Genomic DNA, 23013 nt, shown 5'->3' with positions numbered 1-23013 from the left:
ATCCAAAGCTTTCAAGAGGGGAATAACAAGTGATCGAGAGAAGCGGGGAAAGTTGATGGGGGGAAAAAAATCTTCAGTCTTTCTTTAAGAACAGCTGCAAGGCTTCGAAAAATAGCCGCAAGCTAGCCTTTCGGAAAATTTCCGACTTCCTAAATCTCACTATCTCAAACATATGAATGACATTTTTAATCGTGGAAATCTTAAGAGATCACAAGATTATTGTCATAGCAGAGTGACAAAAAGAATAAAGTCTTTGGCCACACAGCAATTTTCACGCGTGCATAAGTTCCACTATTTTTTTTTTTTTTAAGGAAGAGACAATCGTAAAGAAAAGCAGCATGTTAAACCCTCCCTCACGAGAATGTTCCAATTCTTTCCAGTAGATATCCTCAAGTGCATCCTTTAGTTAATCACCCACAGTTTCATTTATTCCATCACCAGCTAAGCAATCCCTAGAACATGACAACTTGTCATTATATGTATCTAATTTTCTTTTATCTGTCGTAAAGTATCCAGCTAAGAATAGAAATAAGTGTACAACTAAGATAAAATTTTCAACTGAATAAAGCCAAGGAATTTCTCGTTTTTTTTTTAACATATTTTGTCGGAGTATTTGCAGACTTTTTTTAAATTTCTTTTTTTATTGTAGTAGTATTAGAACTTAACATTTTTATTTATTTATTATTTTCCACAGAATGAAATCAAGAGCCAGATTTTATATCTTAATGTATGATTGCATTCTGTAATCTTCCACATCCGGATGTGTTCAGTCGATTATCGTTTCTTTCTACTCTGTTTTTTTTTTTTTTTTTTCAACAGGTAGTTTGACTAGGAAATGACGATAAACATTCATCATCCTATAGAGAAATCTAAACAATGAAATTAGAAGTAGGGAATCACGAGTTTCTCTGAGTATAATGTCAAAATAATTTAAGTTCTATATACGACAACATAAAATAAGGGTTTATAATTTTGTCTTTGTAATGAGATTCTCGACACGTCCCCAATCTCACCTCTGAAATGCCACTGACAAAATGCAATTAAATCTCAGTGGGAAAATTGCATCTATTTTTTTAATCGATACACCCGAACTGTTGTTCAAAAAATTAATCATCAGATGGCATTGGGATATTTGTTTCCCAATTTTGTACAAAGAAGACATCGGGAGGATCTGCATGTTTACAACAGCTTAATATATGCGCACAAACTTTTGTGGATTTAACCAGCAAATTCCTTTATCTTATCGTCTTCAGAAAGATAATCGAAGGCTTACTTTGTTCCTTTAAGATGTCAGAAATTTCAAATAAAAATACTATACGTCAGAATGCTGATAACGGAATGAGAATGCCAAGAGAGGGAAGGGATAGAAAAGAAGAAGAATAAAGAAGAAAAAAAAAAAACAACAACAACGTTAATCACAACCTTGGTTCATCAATAACAAGAAAGTACGATCTGGAGGCTAAACTTCAGGCATGTATGCTCAAGTAACGAGTACAGCTGGTTATCAACATCCCGGATGAAATTCATCTAATTAACGCTCGTTAGTAATCGTTCAGGCATGTTTAAAAGAGAGCATTAATTAAATATTGATTAACACGAAGCATTTATTATACATTAATTAATCATTAATGCGTATTATTAAAGCGAAGAGTGCAGCTGTAGCAGACCTAGAAAACAAAGACTCAGTAACGACGACTTCACCACAGCTCGTTATGATAAATGGCTTTTGGAAAAAAAAAAAGAAAAATAATAATAAAAAAAAAGAACAAACAAGAAGAAGCAAGAACACTCTTGTAAATCCTTCTCATCAGCACTTATTGTCTGATGCCCTACATTTCAAAGATTAGCATGTATATGCAGAAAAATCTAATTGTACTGCGCGCGCGCGTGTCGAGAACACTACACAATACAAGCTGTTGGAATAGTTTTAATGTAAGTGATGCCAAGTGCTTGAGCTGGAGGAGGGGGGGGGGGGAAGATAACAGGATAAAGAGAAATGAAGGCAAATAATCAAAGGTGTACAAATTTGATTACTGTAAGCGTATTTTAAATATGCAAATGAATAGCAAAAGTGACTTTTTTTTCGTAAACTCTAAGTGGATTAAACTTGTATAATCTACATCTCGTAGATGCAGTTTTAAATACGTATTTTGAAATTTGAAATAAAGCTTATATCGCTTTATGAACCAATGAAGTTGTTGTCCAAGATTTTTCCAATTAAGCTTCCATATGTAGACAATTTACGGAAAAGTATTCAAAACGACTCACAGCAAAATGCCAATTATTCGCTCTCGCCAATTGATAAACATCTCACGGTCTTTAATTTTTATTTACAGATTTGTTTTCCACACAAACAAATTAATGATAAAAATAGCAAAAAATATTAATTTATTTATGTATTATTTTCTTTCATTGAATCTATTACAAACCTTTGTGTCGCTGACATTTTGAGGAGAATGCCCTGGTGGCACCATAGTGTTCGACTCCCAACAACAAAAAAAAAAAAAAAAAAAAAAAAAAACGTACTAGTTAAATGTGAATACTTTTGTCCTACTTTGCTGGAAGCATGTACCAACTTGCTGAACATTTCTTAGCAAATTTTGTATAAGTGGCCACGGTAATTTCTATACAGAATACGTGAAGCAAAAATTGAATCTCTATGAATAGATGGAAGAGGAGGGTGAGGAGTTATCAGATAACTCATTGTTCTCTTCAGGATATAAACAAGATTTTTAGGATCCCAATCATCCCAGATGGAGAAACAAAACTGTATAATTTCGACTGATTTAAACGGGGTCAATGGAGCGACCAGGGAACGAAAAATGAAGGCAAGCCATGGAGAGTTAAAGCACGCTCAAAATAGTTACTTTTCTTTTCTTTTTATGTGAAAATAAGAAAGGATTGAGTTAGCATTAAGTTACAAAAGCTTTTCGGATCCTCACTGAAGAATGATTTGGGGGATCAGTGCTCTATCAGATGGCGGTAGATGGACTGAGAGATGGTCACAAATAAACAATCCTACCTTATCAGTAGTTTCGAAGTTTAAGGATAAGCCTGCCACTACATTTAGTGTGCCGTCAAAGAGGAAGTGGTTAACCCAAAACATCGATGATGACCCACGAGAATGGAAAGACATTCCACATTCTCGTGTAATCTAAAATAGTCTTTATTTTAGACTACAATTTTCGTATAAATGCAAAATCTAATGTGTGAAAACAAAACCAATTATGTAATAATCGTCTGTGCTGAGCATTTTCCTAACGACGACAGTCCAACTTCTTAATCCGAGAGTTGAATTGTAATCACGCTATTTAGTCCCCACTCCTTTCCCTGAAACACACTCGCTCCCTCCCCCATTCACGCACACTTACCTGCCCACGGTGTTTATTCATTCGAATATTCAGGGGGTGAGTTCAAGCTGATTAGGGGGAGAGACGAGATGGGAATTCAGAAGCCGGAAAGGCTTGTAACGATACTTGAAGATCGGCTATTTTTGGAGCCATGCAGTGATGGGAAAATCATATTTCTTTCGAAAGTATGCATGGCTTCCTCGTACCAGGAAACTGCTCTGGATCATTAAATTGCCAATAGTTTAACCTAGTTTATCACAACCTAAGGAGCACTCCGACTTTTCTCGAGTGGTATTTATTTACCAATTTATTATTGAATATTTCATAAGTAAGGAGATCGGAAATGTGCTAAAATACTGGAAAACGTATTGATAGTTAAATTTGCTATCAGACATGCAATAAGTCTGATGATGATGACAGATGGAGAATATGCAGGCATTTAAAACCTTTGTCACGCATTCGCCTATAACTCGTTTCGATAAGTTCGAATCCGTGTTTCACCAACTACTTGCATGTGTATATGGAGATATCGGGGTTCGGTTGGGAATGAGGGCAAAATACGGACTGTCTGCCTGTTCATTGAAATTAAGTGAAACATTACACTTTAGTGTTTTAAAGATTGCATTTTGCTAGGCATAAATAATAAATAAATATCCTCCAATGCCTTTTATTCCTGGAAGGAATAGAAATAGGGATAGAGGGGAAAAATATTCCGAGAGTCGATGACTGTATAAATAAAATTGTATGAATCTATATGAACTAAATGACAATTAGATTACTTAAAAGACACGAACTCTGCCTAGCAGTCTAGTATGTTCACCTTCTCTTAGTACTTGGACTATGGTTTCATTTGCCTAACCGCTGTTTCGAACTATTTGTATCACCACAGACTACGCAGAAACCCCAAGGGGCGATTCCCCCCCCCCCATCTTCAATACCGTAGCAATTATACGTGTCGGATCAATGTATTTTTCACAACTGAACTGTCGATGGGCGAGTTCAATGATAATAGTTGAAGAAAGGCCTAGAATGCAAACAAATTCAGCAATCTAATGAAATTAATCTTTTTTTTTTTTGAAAAAAAATGTTCTCCTAATACTCTGTTGAATTTTGAGAAGCCACATCTACATGTAATATTTTATCGCATGTCTGATTAAAGCATTATAACAATAACAATGCTATGTGTTACTATTCACAAAACCATTAACGTATAAACTGTTATATAGATACTATACATATATAAAATTGGTGTATAATGATTTTTTCATCTTTTCTCTGTATACTTAAACATTTTTATTGAAATTTTATTTTTTTGTGTGTGTTAATTTCCCATATTTATTTCTAAATAGGCTTTTTTTTATTCTCAACATTACAACGATAAAATAACAGACACTTACTGTGTGCGTAGAGTGAAGGCAGCACTGGTAATGGAGGAAGGCAAGTTGAGTCCCTTAGTTATCTCCCTCCATATCTTCTTGTTGATGACTTCCACTAGCCCTCCCCTTTCGACTACAAGCCTGTAGAGCTCGTAGAGGTCCAGTACCTGCTTCGCCATGATCGGGATGCGGTTGACAGGGGTCCCTGAAAGACAGCAGCGGAGAATTCATCACTCAACACGGGTTTTTTTTTTTGAGGACGGCCATCCAAATGTCATTTAATGGCCCGGGCTCGCGCATATGACAAGAAAGAGTTTCCTTTACAGAATCACAAAGGCAGAACTAACAAGATATACAATGCATGACAAGTGCGTCGGAAATTAATGGAGTGGGAGGTTTTCATAATGGGGACTGAAGTTTTTGATTTCGTGAGGTACATAAAAGTAGCCGTTTTCACGACGGACATCGAATGCTGTATGCGCACAACAGCGGCGAATAATAATTATTTCGGATTGTGATAAATCATGCTGTCAATTACGAAATAAATGAGATGACAAAGACACTGATAAGATTTTCAGATATTATTTCTAAACGAAAAAATTTTGGGCTTAAATACAATCGCCGAGTAACTCGCGTATTTTAATGCGTAATTAAAACACACACACACACACACACACACACACAGAACACCCTTCATCAGAAAATATGTTCTTATTCTTTCACAAGACGCTATTTAGATTGCACTAACTAGGTGCAGGAGACGAGAAAAGAAATAAAGAAAGAAATACAAAGAGAGAGACGTCTGGCGTTTATAGTTACAATAATGCAGATGGCCTCATCGTTAATACCGTGTCGTTTTGAAGGAAATTTTTCAATTAATTTTGGTGACATTCTACTAACCCTAATAAGAGTATTGTTGGCAATTTGTTATTGGCTATTGATGGCAGAGTCCGAGATAAGGCTCTACCAACAATCTTAACTATATATATTACAATACAGAGGCGTAGCTAGGGGAGGGGGGTCCTCCCCGGGCGGCACTTTGTACCGTTTTGAACTTTGCAGTTAATTCTAAAATACAGTCTCGAGAACTCATTTCCAAATATTGTAATACTACTGCGAATTTTCCTCGCAATTGCTGTAAGTGTTGCTAGTTGTGAGAAGCGTTTTTCTAAATAAAATTGATTAAAAACTACCTACATTATTATGAAATAGACTTCGCCAATGTCATCGACGATTTTGCTAACAGAAAAGCAAGAAAAATGACATTTTAGAATGTTGAAATTAAAGTTTTACTTCAAAAATAAACATAGTGTTTTAATTATTATTTTTACGGCTATTTTTTTGCTTGTAACTTTGAATGTATTTATTTATTTATGTATTTATAAAAAAATAACTACATTCACATTAAATAGTGTTTTAATTTATTTCCCTATACGTCGTTTTGACTTTTTCTAGTATTTCTAGTATGTATTGAGAGGGGCGGCAAACTCAAAAGTCACCTGGGTGGCAAAAACTCTAGCTACACAACTGTAACAATATGTTGCGTTTTTTTTTTTTTTTTTTTTTTTGATGGCAGAGTCAGAGATAAGGCCTCTACCAACAATCTTAACTATATATATTACAATATGTAGCGTTTTTTTTTTTTTTTTTTTTTTTTTTTTAACAGCAGACTGGCAAACAGAAGAGGTCGCGAATTCTGTGAAATACGGGAGGATACAAACTCAGTTTTCTCGCCTTCTCTTTCTTATTTTAATATAAAATACGGCAACTGTCATTTCTGATTTATGCTCATACTAGGCATAAAATGGAATAAATTGAACAAAAAGGAAAAAAAAAAAATTTAAATACAAGTATCATACAAATGATTATTTTACTTACTGCTGTGTGCACACACACGCACCCAGCTAGCAATTAAATACAAGTACTACTACAAAAATCTATAAATAAGTCGTATTATGGTTGCGTCGTTTGCGGGGTTCTACATTTCTTCTTGCGCTTCGCAACTCCGAGCTTTCTGCACTGATGACGACCCTCTTGTCAAGAATTTGACTGTTGAAATAAATTAAAGGCGTCTACTTGTGGAAGCGAAAAATGTGGGGGGAGGTTTCTTGTGTTTGGTTGTGTCCAACAAAGAGATCCACTGTTTTCCTCCGGCTTGAATGGGACGCTCTCGTCAGATGGAACCGAAGCCGCCACGGTTTAAACAAAGTACCATTAAACAAAGTAAACAAACAGAGTTCAAAGAAGCCTCTTATTTCGCTAAATAATTTGCTCCCCGACGTCCTTGAATAGACAATACATTCGTACCTTCGACCATCCACTTAGGTACACTAATTTGCACTATTTGGTTTGGTCCCCCAAATGATTTATGCGCCCGCGTAGACTCAAAATGAACAAATAATTTGCTATTCTGAAGTAAAAAGGCCATTTTCCATAATTAGGGAAATTTCAACGTGTATATGTAGAAATATAGCAAGTCATACTGCTGTAATTATTATTATTACTATTAACATTCTAAAGATTAAACGAAAATTAAAAAAAAAGCATTAAAATATTAGTGACATACTCGATGTGTAGCGCTGGTTATAGTGTGTTCTTCGGCGTGTTTGTTTGTTTATTGCAAGGGAGAAAATTCCTACCATTTTCAAATCACCTTCTCTTGAAAAGCTATTTATAAAAGTTCATATTTTAGTTCCAAATTCGAATTCCAAAGGGGTGTGTGTGTGTGTAGCGTTTTTCCTACTGCCCTGCTAGCTGTGTTTCCTAACCGATAGTTTTTATGGATCCCCCTCCATTTTTTTTAATGTTTAATTAAAGTTTGATCCATATTCCAGTTCTACATATGTGTCACTTGTTTTTCTAACAAATCTGTCAAAATGCACGAATAAATGTAATGTCAACCCAATCCGATGATAAATATAATAACAATAATTGTCACTAGCGATTCAGTATGCACACGTGCTCAAATAAAATCAGTATTGTTACTTCATTGTTAGACCTCGAATACAAACAGTTCTTTTTCTATTGTTGCATGATGGGTTGCGAAATACAATACACGCATGCGCGAGTTGTTTCTATGAGACTGTTGATTACAAATTCTAAGAGCTCCACAATAATAATTCTCCAGCTGAAATTCCGTTTTTACCAAAAGCCTTTTCCCGATTAGAACTAATTTATTATTTACGACCACGTGTGTGTTTATGACTATACAATTAAGGCAACCATGCAATATAAAAAGTACATTCACAGAAATTCAACGCAATAAAAACGGGAAATAGGGGGGGGTTACCTTTCTTCTATTTATAAATACGTACCGGCGTGCTCTTTGAAATGACGGGGAAAAATTGAATAGCGGATGATCCTTGGATAAAGATTATAATTTAAATGAATTCTTTCTTCTCTTACATTAGATAATGACCGCTGAAAACCAACTCGGCATTTAAATTATTACGACCTTGAGGACAATTCTACTACACGATATTTTTCATTTCTATCCAATATAAAATTGGCTTGAAAACATTTTCAACAAAAACAAACCACAAAAAAAGAGTAACAAATGAATAAAGAGTTGTAGATTTCAGTTCCTTTTTTTTTTTTTTCGATTAAACTGAAATCTTATTTCGTTTGGCATCTTTCACTGATTTGAATCTTTATTTAGCAGTTCAAAAGTTTGCAAGACTTTCCATCATACGAAATACTAGTGATGACGTCATAGCAAAATTTTTCTTTGGCTCACTTCAACCCGAGCGCTTTTTTTAATACTGCGGGTTAAAATTCCGTCCAAATAGCACTCGAGAAATTTATATAAACGACTGTTTAGGAAATTTATATAAAAGAACCTAAAGCTACGGTTAAATGCGAGAAGTCGCCGTTCCCCCCCCCCCAGATGGTTTTCATCGTTAAGAGGAAGTGAACCGACATCAAATGCCCACACCCTATCCAAAAGTTGGGTCCACTGGGTCAAAGGGCAAGTACAGCACCTGCGTTCTTGCACATGCCGCGATCTTCGTTCGCCCAGCCCATCGAATCACACAGAGCAAATAGACATCGCATACAGATAGTTGTCACGCTGTGGGTTCGTCACCGATTCTGGCGTGCCAAAGCACGCGTTAATTCGCTCTCCTCCCTTCTTCTCCCCCCCCTCCTCCGCCCCCTCTGTTGCAGCCCCACAGGACAAGTCGATAGCTAAAGGCATTTCTCCGCACGGACTAGCATCAAAATAGATCTCCAACAGCTGCGTAAACCGACTGTTCTACCGACTCCACATGGGGCGGGGGGGGGGGTCGGATGGCCATTCTCCTGATTTATTGTCGCAGATTAGGCTGCGAAGGTGGCTAAAAATAGTCCCAATCACGGAGACGATGAGCGACCTCGCAGTTATCGCCGTCGCCGCCAGATTTTTAAGGGAACTCCAGACAAAATAGATGAATTAAAACCTTTATTTGCTTTTTTGGCCTCAAGGCTAAGCGATGATTATTGCTGATTTAAGATTCCGGTAAATTATAAGCCAAACACGAACTTGCAGATGAAAAATATACTAAGAAATGTGACCATTTAAAGCCGATCTATTTACGTCACCATATTCCCGGATGTTACACCTAAAACATCCAATATTCAATGTCTTATAAATGATACCAATTATCCAAACCTGTACTTTTACATATCAAAGTGCAATCCAGGTTTCGAAGTATTGAAAATACTGAAGTTATTCAAGACTCTATTGCATCTTTTTTCCCTCATTAATTAGCTTCTAATCAAGCATAAGCACGCTGCCTGTATTTTATCGCACAAGTATATTTATCAGAAAGATAATAGGCATAAAAAACTGCATTTGAAAACCATTATTTTACACACGCCATCTAAACCCGCAAAACACGTCATCCCCGTTTTTTTTTTTTAATCACAAGTTCATTATTTTATTTCAGCTTTATGTTTTTTAATCTGCCGTAAGTAATAATCAATTTTTATGCTACCTATCAAAGGCCTATTGATGAATATACTGTTCGATTTTTTTCCCCTTTTTCATTGAAATTTCTCTCTTTAAAACACGCAATTAAGATATCAGAAAACTGTGAAAAACGATACAACAACCATTAAAAAAAAAAAAAAAGATATCGCTTACACTGCAATTAACAATACGCATATCTATTTACTTGATATTTCATAGAAATCTCTCTCAACACCAACGCAATTCACACATCAGGGGGGGAAAAATCACACAACAATACCATTAAAAATGCATCGTCTGCATTGCAATTAACAATACATAACTTTTGATTTTTCAGGCAAATTTCTCTTTAAACGCATGCGCAGTTCACGTATCAGAAAAAATAAATAAAACAATGGTAATTGAAATGCATCGTTTGCCTTGCAACAGTACGTAAACTATATTAACACAATTTTACTGATTTATTGCTAATTACTGAATGAACATACAAAAGAATGCAAGAAGGACATTTTATAAGTTAATAAAATAATACGCTCTTGTCTTTAAGCACTCAATTTACTGCTAATTATTCGAAGTATTTTTAAAAGTGTACTTATTGAAAGCAATGCTCCTCTACAGTATTGTTAATGATATTCCTTCTTTGTAATATTCTTTTCTTTTTATCCCGATTTTTTTTTTTTTTTTAAAGTGTCATGGCCTCTTTAGAGAGATGTGAACAGAAGCCCACCAATCACTTCAAGTTAGCTCTAAAGAGAACCCTCGCTTGTTTCCGTTTTATACCTTTTTCTTTTCTAATGCCGTATTTATTCTCCCTTCGGGAGCGATGGGGTGCGGGGATGGCAAAGGTTGTACAAATAAAAGGGTGAAAAGAATTCTGGAGGTACTAGATTACGACAGGATGCGACGCAGGTGTGAAAACGCTTACTGCTGCGAAGATGTGCATTGTCGCTCAGTCCGGTGAAGCTCCTGCCGAGCTGTTGCTTTAGACACGGAGGAACTACCGTTAATAAATAAATGCTCCACGTGAATGAACCATGACAAGTATACTAGAGAGAGAGAGAGAGAGAGACAAAAAAAAAAAAAAAAAAAAAACTTGCTCCATCATTCCGAAAAACTTGTTCTTCTGTCTTGAAACTCCAGTAAGATAAAAGTCTGTCTATAGAATTCGTGATTAATTTCTTGTGTGCTTGTGGCACACACACCGAAAGTGAATCGTAAATTTTAAAATGAAATTCAGCTTCTAGCTGCTGCCTAAATGTAGCTAGAAGCAAAGTACAGTATATAACTCACATCGAACAAATAATTAAAAGAAATCGACCATAAAAACAACTAAAAAATTAACAAAAGATCCATTTCCTATACAGTCACGTGCTTCAGTATGTCATTGTTTATTTCAAAGGAAAAATGGACAATGTTTCTGCGCATGTCGACTAACGACTTCCGTTGCATATGATCAACAACGAAAATCAAACGACTAATAAGCAATACAATAAAAATATTTCCAATATTTAATTCTACAGTGAAAACCGTTTTTTTTTTTGGTCATCTAAAAAAAAAACGGATTAATTTCACGACTCCGAAAATAACCTCCGGCTTGGTTCAAGTTCATCAACCCCAAACTCTTACCCGACCAATTTATACAACAAATGTCACAACTAGTATTTTTGACAAATATTCCTTTTCCGCGTGACACACGCCACACCTTTAATAAAACAAAGATAGGTGGCGCCACCTTATCTTTAAAACTCGTTTGGCGCAGATACGGAGAGGAAGTTTCCACTTAGTTGGCCACATACGGCGTGTCGAAATGGTAAGGTGGCGAACAAGGTTTCTGATAAATTGATATTGCTCTCCTTGGAGGATACACGGGTTCGGAAATTAACTATATTATTTATACAATAATACGAGAAATAGTTAGAAAAAAAATTGTAAAAAAAAAAAAATATTCTGCTTTGGGAAAACAGTTTAGCTTTATAACGCAAATATTATTTGCTGATTAAATATGAAGAAAAATAACTTAAGAATAAAAAGAAGACCGTAAATGAAAATGTAATTAGAAAAGCAGCAGCTAGTTAGCTTAGCAAGCTTAGTATCAATAAGTGCGCTCCGCTCTATTTCCATTCATAGCTCATAATTCAGACTGAAATCGGGATGTGGGAAATACATAGACCTGATGCGCATTTGATTAGAGCAGGGTTTCCCAAAATGTGTTCCGCGGAAGGTGAATAAGTGTTCCCGCGAGAAGTTATCCTGGAATTTGTCATTTTAGTTTTCTAAGCATTTATAATATTTGTGAATATGTCGAAAAGCTCAGACTCAGAACGCCTAATAACATCTGTGTAGCAAATGTTAGTGACCAAGCCGCGTATTTTTCAACGTGGAAGTATTTATGAATTATCTTTAATTTTCACACATCGAAACCTTTCAACATTTGGGAAAGGGAATACCGCTGTTTATGACCGGTCATAACAATTGCCAGCAAGGCCGATTACATCGATGGGCGGCGTATCCTCTGTTCTCAAAACTGAACGAAATAACATCTGTGTTGCAAATGTTAGTGGCCAATCAGCAAGAAAGTATAAGAAAGTTTTCACTAAAATTGAAGATCAAGGTAGTCTGTATCCGGTTCTCAAATCTAGTAATACTGAATACTTTCTTCGTAAGTTCGTATTGTAGGATGAAAGTTCCAAAACCGAAGTGCCGTGATTTTTTAAAAGTAATAGACCTGCAGATTTAAACTTTAATATGAATAAGAGACAAGGGACTTTAATTTTGGTGTTAAGAAATCTCTTATTGAAGGCGTTTGTGACGCCACCTCCAGCCTACAAAGCGATCTCCAGGATGTACAAAAAGGAGAGGAAAAGCACACAGGAGAAAGAGTCTGCATTCACTCGTAAGTACTTAGAATAATATTATAAATATATTTGGTGATCAGAATGGGATATGTCAATGAAAATCACCACAAATTAATTTAATGATGGTTTAATTAATTATTATTAATAAAAATCAGCTAAATTACCAATTAATTATTAATATACATTACAAAATAACCAAGGTGTTCTTCCGTGAAAATTTCGAGATTTGTGAAGTGTTCCGTCGTCGGAAACGCTGCATTAAAGAACAACATACACCCAGGAGTCAGTTCGGCATCTCTTGGCATTTGTACCACAACTCGACTGGGCAATAATATGGCTCGACTTTTCTTGGGAGACGCATGCAGATTCTAGGATGAAGCGAAGCAGTTTGAATCCAACTCGCTGTTGTTTCGGAAACAAACTTTCCAATGACCTACTCGTATTCGCCGGATGGTTCATAAAATGGTGAATGCGATTCCATCTCCCCTTCCAACACAGTACACAGTAGAGTAGCGACTCAAATTCAGTGGACTAGGCAAACTTAATAAAGCAGTTAATGAGTCTATTACGCTGGCTGAGGATGTTCTTTTGCTGTAATCTTCAATAATCTTTTTTTCTCCCTCCCAAAGAATTAATTTTAAAGATTTTCTTAACGCACTTTAGTTATCTCCTCTATCATAGAAATGCCTCACTATCGTTAGCTGTGTTTGTGTAAAACATTACAATCAACCTCTGAATCCAGGTTTAACCTGATTGTTTAAAGGATGTAAAGTAACTGAAGATATTTTATTATATCTCTAAAAATTGTGAGTATTCTCTAATATTAAAAACTCGGCTATCCCTCCACATGGGACCGGCTTGTTTACTTCAACAGTCCTCAAAAAGAATTCTCTCATCCTACGACTGGCTCGAATCTAGTTCTTTGCAACCAAAGAATGCCATTGCTACCGACTACGCTACTAAGGCAGCACACGAAGACAGAGAATAATTATTCGTTCATCAGCAGGCATTGTAATAAAGCAAATTCTGCTTGTTACCACATTATTAGATCAATGCTCGCGGATTATGGCTGATGTATTAGTCTTGATCAAGAATGCATGCGGATCATTGTCAACAATTGTTCGATGTTCCACACCATGCTATTAGTATATTAGCACTGTGCGCATGCGTGCGTGGTTGCATGGGATTTAAATAGTGAAAGCGAGATGAAGAAACTTGGGCAACCGTAGGCTAACCATACAAATCATGGAGGGTAAGAAAAAGAACAGATGTGTGTGTGTGTGGGGGGGGGGGTGCATGACACAAACAAATCCCACGTTACTGCAGTTTGTTGCTCATCCTTCACTTCTTACTACTAAAATGTTTCGAAGGAAACAGTAGCGACATAATGCCACGAAGTATTTAACCTTCCGATTGAGACTCATTTCTATCTTGAAGGACATGTATCCAAACTGATGTTTGTTCGGAAAAAACTTGGTGGTTCGAAGAAAAGTGAAATCTCCGAGTAAGAACGCTCTGATTATCGAGTGACGGACGGCAATCTGCGCAGAATTAGCAAAGGCATTATCACACTCGGTTGTTCGCAAATGCGGAAACGCTATCGGTAATTATGCACGCGCCGATAATCGCTCAACGAGATTATCGACGTGTTCATAATCTCGGGTTGTGGTAAGCGTTAAAATCAAGTCGCCATTTCATAAACAAATTTGAAGAAGCTGCGATGTATTAGGAAGACGTTCGCTGCGTATCTTCCACCTGCTGAAATGTAAAGAAGCAACAGTTTGACTAATCCAAATAAAATCCGAATCGTGCAAGTGCAACGCGTGCATCGCAATCATTCCTTCATACAGAAAACAATAAAGAAGGGGGGGGGGGGGTTCCTTACAAGACGTTTTTGATCGTGGCCATTTCACAAAGGTGACCAACCGTTAGTTCCAATAACCTATGGACATATTCTTGGTCGAACTCACTTTTTTTTTTTTTTTTTGGCAGCTGATGTCATAAAGAAATTAGAATCATTTCAACTCTTGGAAAAGATATCGTCTTTACACTTCTAAACGTGTTTGGCTAGTTTGTGTTCTATCCTTTCGAACGACGACAACAAAACAAAACTCATTGCCGATTATGAATAATAAATTGTCTTATTTTTGAGGTGTGGTCAAAAAATGTCGGGAAATGCCGCCAAGTGACCCCTTTGCATTCACTACAAAAACTTACGTAGAATTGGTTACATCATTCGCCTTTTATTTCCAAGTGTTCCGTTTGTAATCGCTTGGCAATTTCCGCTGAGTCAAAAAAAATGACAGACCCCTCAATAACGGAGCCGAATGCGCATCAGGTTCTGCTTCACACTGGAAAAAAAAAAATCACCATTGAAACCTACTTTCAGAGAAAACATCAAAGAAGTCAAACATCTTATTAATTTGCACGTATTTCTGCTTCCAGTATAAGGATCACATTATGCAAACAGTAAAACGCACTTTTATCTCATGAAAAACTATCAGCTTCGTAAGTCGACTGGATCACTTCGTCATGGAGATTAAATCAACACAGAACACTGAGAACCGAAAGTACACCACGGATTCGTTTCCAGTTTCTTTTGATGCAATTCGCTATAAAACACGTTTTTGTCCAAAGCCGATTCGATTTTGACGATGCCACTCGCTAACAGCTGTAACAATTGCAAAGCCAATACGTCCCTTACGGCATAAGAATTGTCAACGACCGTCTGCAAACATGAACACATAATCCAAAAGCGAACGTAAAGGCTTAATCCAATAACTCCATCTTTTTTTTTTTTTTTTTTTTTTTTTTTTGTCCACTAGCACACGTAGACTTAAAACCAAATGATTATTATTGTATTACTAAATTACTGCTAGCGCCACCCTAGTTGACCGAGTGATTAGCCTGTCTTCTCGTCAATCATCAGGCTGCAGTTCCAATCCTGTCTTTGAAAGGGATCTTTTGATTGTCTTTAAGGTGGGAGATGAAATTTATCGTTCGGCGTGAGGTCACCGCTGCACTTGGTGGCTTGAAAGAGTTCCATGTGTGGTCTCTAGAGCAGGTTAAAAAAAAAAACAAAAAAAAAACGTAAAATTAATAAAATAAAATCTTTACAACCTTTCGTGGGGGATATGGGTGGAAGAGCGAAAAAAAAATCAATTTAGTTATTATTAGACACCGATATACTGCACGTGTGCTCGCAGTTTATCAAAGTTTATCACCGAGTGAATGGCGTCTCCACTCTCCAACCGACACCTCGTGGGTTCAAATCCCACTGCGGACATAAATGTTCGGGAGCTATAGATGCCTTTCATCGTTCAGTGCGAGACCAACACCCTCTTAATGCAGAACTGAAGCGACTTGAAAAACTCTTTAAGTATTGTTTGTTTTGTAGGAGGGTCCAGGATTGTCACCTAACTCTTAGTTCATGGAAGGTATGCACTAGTTTTTGACTTTTCATGCTCGCGAATGTAACAATAATAATAACTGATTAAAATAAACCTTTGAATCGGTGAAATTGAAGGTTTTCTCTTGGTTAGATAAATGAACACCGAACTATGCCATGCACTGACCTTGAAATGCTCAGAGTTAATACAGCTGTAAACATTACTTCATTAGCTGCGTTTAACACTTTCACGACTGAAATATTTTTCTATAGACATAATATTAGTACAAAATATATCTTTGGAATTAATGCGAAAACATTTAAAGTGGATATTCGATTTAATTGAATGTCCTTGCGCAAATATGCACATTGAAACAAAGGGATTTCTTTTTAGACGAACCCCTATGAAAAAAGAGACACTATAAAAAAAAAAAAAGTGACATATCAACTCTCTTAATTGCAAACATCTTACTCAGGTAATATCGAATTTGGATATCATACAATTATTATTATAATTATTATTAATCGGTTAATTCCATAGGGTCCCAGGATTCTTCGCGAGAGGCCGCTGTAGTTCACACAATGCTGGCACCTCTCAAAAATTCTTTCATGCGTTTCACTTGGTAGGATATTCCACCCCCTCACTATTCCTCAACTTCTACGTATGACTATTTTAAACTCCCCGATGCATTTTATCGGTAAGTTGCCTTTTACCTGGATAACTGACAAAACTATTTCAAAGCTTATAGCATCTATTTCATCCCCCCCCCCCCCGTTTAGTTGCCAAGCTCCCCAACTCCTATTTTCATAATCTATTCTCATTTGGGACATTATATTTGTTATTCTTCTCTTTACACCCCCTTTGACGGCTCCCCCACTGCTCATACGGAGATGAGAAGGTTTTTCATCAGTTAAAACAGGCTGGATTACACACAACATTAACAGAGATTAACACGTTAATCTAGGCCTCATAATCTTCGATAATCCCAACCAACTATATTTTTCCGGAATCGAGGCGAACAGATCTGGATACAGTCTACAGGTGGAGGGGATCGAGGCCACGTCTTTATAAGCCGAAGAATAACTTTATATCCACTCACCAAAATCCTCATCAACTCATCCTTTGAGTGCTCTTTACAACATATTCCAGTAACTCCATGTTTTTTTAGATGGAGTTACTGGAATATGTTGTATTCCAGTACAATCACGCAGACTTCCTCATTCTGACTTCATAACTCGCTGCCTCAGTCTGTCTCCATAACCAATCGCAGTCCCAAAAATGCACCGAACACTGCACTGACATCTATTATACTCTGCACTTATACTGTGAGTTGGTTCAACTCCCTCTGAAGCGACACGATATCAGAATATTCCAGCATTGATGCAAGGAATCCTTGTGTTGTCGTAACACACTTTAAGTCCATTCTGCTAATCCATCCACTACTCTTTAATATTTTTATCCATGTTGACAACTGATTATCCACTCCCTCAACCATTTTCTTTTATATAAATAACCTACAATGCGATATACTATCAAAGATCTTTTGTAAAATCGAGTAATATCACAGTGTGGCCATAGCCCTTATTAATTGTCCCTTTATATAATTAACTTTTATGCGAACTTTTTTGTTTGTAAGGGACGTGAAATTTTTATCCCATCCTTAATGTTTCTTTAAAAATATAGTAAATAAAAAAAGTATGTAAATCGTCCCTGATAGGCGATATCAATGATTAAGCTGATGCTAAACCTCATAATTTTTTTTTAGGACTCAGCATTCCTAAATTCCCACTACATAATAATAATTAAGAAGTTTGGTATATTATTTTGCTATTAAGGCTATTTCGTATACAATTTAAAACACTAACGAAATACAACATCGCTTAACCCAGTCTAAAGCATTCCACGCTTTTTAAAATCATCAAACCCCTCCCATAATGTTAAGCTCTGCCACGTTACGTTACGCCTACTTTTCAAACGCGCTGCCCAAATATTTCTGCCACCTCTTTTTCAACATTTAAAGCCGAGATTCTAAATTTTTCCAGAACTTGCGCGACTGAGTTAGATTCTTTACTTCACAACCCTAAAATGCATTCGCTTAACAGTTCTGTGAAATCTATTTTGGTCGGCTTTCTCACTTATGACGTACGTGATGTATTAGTGAATGGTTCACGTGTCTGTTTATTCACGGGAGGATGTAATTCGGCAGCTCGAGAAAAAAAAAAAAAAAAAAAAAAAAAAAATTGTGGATGTGAATGAAGGCTGATTATAGACTGCATATAAATTAATGAAATGTTAGTTTATAACAAGCTTTTTATTCCAACTTTTTTTTTTTTTTTCAAATACAGACTGAAAGAGGAAGGAACAGAATGTGACCTTCAAAGCCAATAGGAAATAATTACCCTGATAATTTTCCTTATTAAAAGAACAATTTAGTTCAGAAGTCAGCCTGATGACTCGGGATTTTGTACTCGTATAAAGCTGACACATGCGCAAATAACATCTAAAGATGCTGCTAAAAAATAGATAGAACAAGACAAAGCATCACACAATCATGTAGAATGGTACAAAATTATTTAAAAAAAAAAAAAATGCTCACATTCTAGGTTGCTACACTCCGGCCTAGGATTGACATCACACGTCTGATAGTATAAGATCGATGTGACGTCATCCATAATACATTTTGCATTCTTTTCTAATCCATACACTTTAAGACACATTCTGATACTTTCAAAGCATAATAAATACCCGCAAAAGTTCAAATTCAGGCTTTCACAAATATAATAAGCAATTAGGGGGGAGTAAACAACCAAAATAGCCATCAGAAACCTCGGTACAATTACTTAGTTACCAATGGAGTAAGCGACTTACTTTGAGGTCAATAAGTGCTCGCTGTGTAGCTGGTAGAGAGGTGCGGGGGGAGGGTGGGGGTTTGAGAAAGGGGAAACCAGAGAATCATTTCCCGATTTCCCACGACCCTGAGCTAAGCCTAATATTAAAGTGCGCTAAGTCAATAAAAGCCGCACAGGGACGACACAGACCTGACCCTAGAGGGAGCATGACGGCTTACAAACTCTACAGAGGAAAGACGGAGTTGGTTGAAGGAAAATACGGGCACGGTATGCTGTTGTTCGATTTTGGGGTCAAGGGGGTCTGTGTGTGTTGCCGTTCTTCTTGCCCTGTCAGCGGTAGGTGGGTCAGACGTTTTGAAAGCTTGCTCGGTGGTCGACCCACAAGTACATATATTAGACATATTCCTGTTAACAAATTCACAGCGCCGAAACTAAGATTTAAACCCTTCTCCCACTCGTTTTTATTCAGCAAAAATAATCGCGAAATATACTCGACAAATAGCAACGAACTCCATCTTTGAATAAATACACGTGTTTCAGTTTCGTCTGGCAAAAGACGTCCGAACAAAATACAATGTAACAAGTTACTGGATTGCATTGGAATAGCGAGACAAAATTATGCATGCGTGGCATGCAGTCACGGAATATTACATGTACACAACATATTATTATTATGTATTACCATATATATGGTATATAAAGCAACAAATGTGTGTTGTTATTCCTAGATTGGAATATTAATATCAGTGCTAAATTCGCAGAAGTTTTTTGATACAAAGAATGCAAATGAATACTTGGAGCAAATCAAACAGTTTGCGAGCCACCGTTTTGGACTTTTTTTTTTTTTGTGATACTCTACAAAACGGCAAATAATACAAGGTATTCGTTCTCATAAAATACGTTTAACAGTAGTAAAAATACGGCGAGAACATTCGAGGCGTGTTTCTATGAGATTTAAAAATAATCTCGCAACGTAACTGTAAAACATAATCATCGCGATAACCAACCATTTCTCGCTTTTTGAACGGTGCCAACTCGCAACGTGTGTACCATAATTTTCTCTATTGAAGAAACGTGCGAAATGCTATTCACGGGGGAAATCTGATAATAGACGGAACAGTAATGAGCTTAGGTTGACAATTTCAAGTGACCACCCTTCGTTCCAGATGTTTAAATGAAAAAAATATAATTATTTTTATAATTAAATTAGATTAAAAATATGAAAAATTCGCCCCCTTCCCGTATACTTCAAGATTATTTTATTCCACTTGAGTTTTAGCTAATAAAAATCAACAGAGGAGTCAGTACCAACGTCACCCTTCGGTTGGAAAGAACTTGGGTTCGATTCCCGTTACAGTATAAAGAAATACACGTAAAAGCGAAAAACAGCTGGTGGCAGATTCCATCTTCCTTTCTCGCAATTCCAGGTCTTCTCCTGGTACAAATCGCCAGGAAAACACGTGCAATTATAGATACCCATGCAGGTTTGCGTAACTAAGAAATGAAACTGCAGACTTGCACTACGACTGTCTCATAAAAGCACAAAACTTTTAATAGGAAAAGATACGAACAAAAAGAAACATAGAACATAATCAACAACTTTTTGATAATTTAATATCGTTTTAATCGGTGCATATGATATTGCTTGTTTTCTTACATTATGTCAAAACAATCGAATTTACGAGGCCATTGTATGGGTAGAGTTTAAATTATTATTAAAAAAAAAAAAACCTTTAGTTCAGGAAGAAAATCCGTCTGAAAAGAGCTAACTACCCTTCGGTTGAAAATACATTTCATAAATGATGCTCTCTCTCCTACTGCTACGGGAGACAAACCCCAGTCTTTTCACCCACATTCATTGGATAGAAAGACTCTTCTAATTGCGCTCCATACACGTGAAAAAAAAAAAAAACCTCCGTATTGGTAAATATATCAAATAATATATATCACGTTAGAAGAAGTGTAACAATTACACAGTCTAAATAGTACACAAAAATATTCACAATATATTTGGGGAGTAATACAAATATATATATATAGCAAATGGCGAAGGAGGTCCACTGCAACTTAAAAATAGCTACTTTGATGATTTATTATTATTATTAATCAACATAAAAAAAACACAGCTATATTCCAGATTTGATCGCAATCGGTCCAAAGATATGCCTGTAGAGGTCAGCGAAGGAAGCGATCTCTCCCCCCCCCCCCCCGCGTACACACAGATACTTAATTTTTTTGGGAGGAGGGGGTTTGTCTTTCACTTTTTTTTTCCGAAGTACTCCAATTCTCGTTAGAGGAATTTAACGCCTCAAATACAGACTTGTTCACTCCTATAGTAAGCAACAACATTCCGCATAGAACCGGAGTAACTGCAAGATCAAATTTTCGTCCTACTCTTAGTGACTAGCTACGGGATAAAAAGGGTCACTGCCGTGATTTCTAATACTAAATCATACTGAAAGACAACACGACCTGTAGGAGTTGGTGTCATTATTATGGAGTACTGTACATAAACTAACTTCCAATCACGTCAAAACAGTTCACAAAGTCTCGCATCTTATAAATGTCGTCGTCCGGTAGCATCGTCTAAATAGAGGGTAGCAGCAGATGAGCAGCTCTTCTCCATTTTTCTCGGTCTGTTGCCTCCGTCATTCTTAAACCAGTCCATTCCACGATGTCATTAAACCACTCATTGATTGGCCTTCCACGTCTTCTCTTCCCCTCAACTTTCCCTTGTAATATAGTTCTTTCAGGTGTCCCGAAGAACCTCTCAGATGTCTTGCAAATCTGGTCTTTCTTTGCATAATGTTTTTAAGCAGTGTTCTTTCCATCCCAACTCGTCTTAAAACTTCTTGATTTGATATTCACTCTGTATAGCTAATCTTTTCCATCTTTCTATAACACCGCATTTCCAATGCATTAATTCTTTCCATATCTCTCTTTCTGAGTGTCCATGACTCACTTCCATAACTTGAAATACTCCAAACTGTTGCTTTAACTATTCCAATTCTAACGCCTATTTTAATGTTCTTGTTTATTAAAATTCTCTTCATTTCCATAAATGCCGTAATTCCATAAATTTAGCTTTGCCTATTCTATTTCTAGTCCAATTCTGAGATCCAGCTACCTAAATATTGAAATCTTTCCACTTCTAAAACCTTTCCTCCACATCATATTTTTAGATTATCTCCTATTTTTCTATCCATTATCATTATCTTGGTCCTTTTTGTGTTAATTCTTAGTCCATACTCTTTACAGGAGTTTTCAATTCTTTGAATAATTTGTTGTAACCCATTTTCACTTTCTGCCATCACCACTACATCATCCGCATATCTTAAGTTATTAATGATTCTTCCGTTTATTTTTATTCCTTCTTTTACATCCTCAAGTGCCTCTCTAAACATTTGTTCACTATAAAAGTTAAACAATAATGGTGATAACTTGCATCCTTGTCTGACTCCTCTCTCCACCGGGAATTCTCCTGTTTCCTCTCCATTTACACATACTGATGCTATTTGTGACCAATATAATCTCTTTAAAATTTCCAAGTCATAAGAGTCAATATCAGTATTTTCTAGAATGTCAAAAAGCCTTTCATATTTCACTGTATCAGATGCCTTTTCAAAATCTAGAAATCCCAAAAACAACTTTCCACCATGGTTTAGTGTTTTCTCCCCAATAATTCTTAGACAAGTTATAGCCTCTCTAGTTCCTCTGTTGGTTCTGAATCCAAACTGTTCCTCGTTCATTTCTTTTTTCTATTTTATTCCTAATTCTCTCTAAAATTATTTGCACCAGAATTTTTGCTGTGTGAGTTATAAGACTTATCGTTCTAAAATTGTTACAGTCTAAAACTCCCGTCTTTTTTGGAATGGGGATAAAAATTGATCTTCTAAACTCCTCTGGTAATTCTTGTCCTTCATAAATTCCGTTAATAATTTGCCATAACACTTCCATACCTTTTTCACCTATATTCCTTCTTATAAATGTAATAAATAAAAATTACACAACAAAATAGGTAACCCACCATTTTTTGTCACGTAAAGTTACACCCCCCCCCCGACATAAAAAAAAAACAAAAAAATGTTATTTTAATACATTTTTTTTTAAATATTAAATTAGAGTACTAAAATAATGCATTTTCTTTGTTTAGTACGTAAACATTCTTTTTTTTTGAACTAAACTTATAATTAAAATTTAATTCTGTCTAATAATCAATCGAAGAAGAAACTACAATTTGTGAATG

At 36.2% G+C, this 23013-nt stretch overlaps 1 protein-coding gene across 2 annotated transcripts in view; it reads right to left on the bottom strand.

Annotated features, from left to right (window-relative positions):
- retn (retained) overlaps positions 1-23013 on the bottom strand; it is a 211431-nt gene that overhangs the window by 29858 nt on the left and 158560 nt on the right. For both annotated transcript variants that reach the window (XM_090406073.1, XM_090406074.1), the window contains one exon: positions 4748-4931. In XM_090406073.1, coding sequence (XP_090262199.1) covers positions 4748-4931 — 184 coding nt within the window. The remainder of the gene's footprint in view (positions 1-4747; positions 4932-23013) is intronic.

This window comes from Typopeltis vanoorti, chromosome 16 (assembly GCF_054136105.1).
Source record: "Typopeltis vanoorti isolate ZY-2024b chromosome 16, IOZ_Tvanoo_1.0, whole genome shotgun sequence".
Taxonomy (NCBI): Eukaryota; Metazoa; Arthropoda; class Arachnida; order Uropygi; family Thelyphonidae; genus Typopeltis; species Typopeltis vanoorti.
This window is presented reverse-complemented; position numbering and strand designations above follow the sequence as displayed.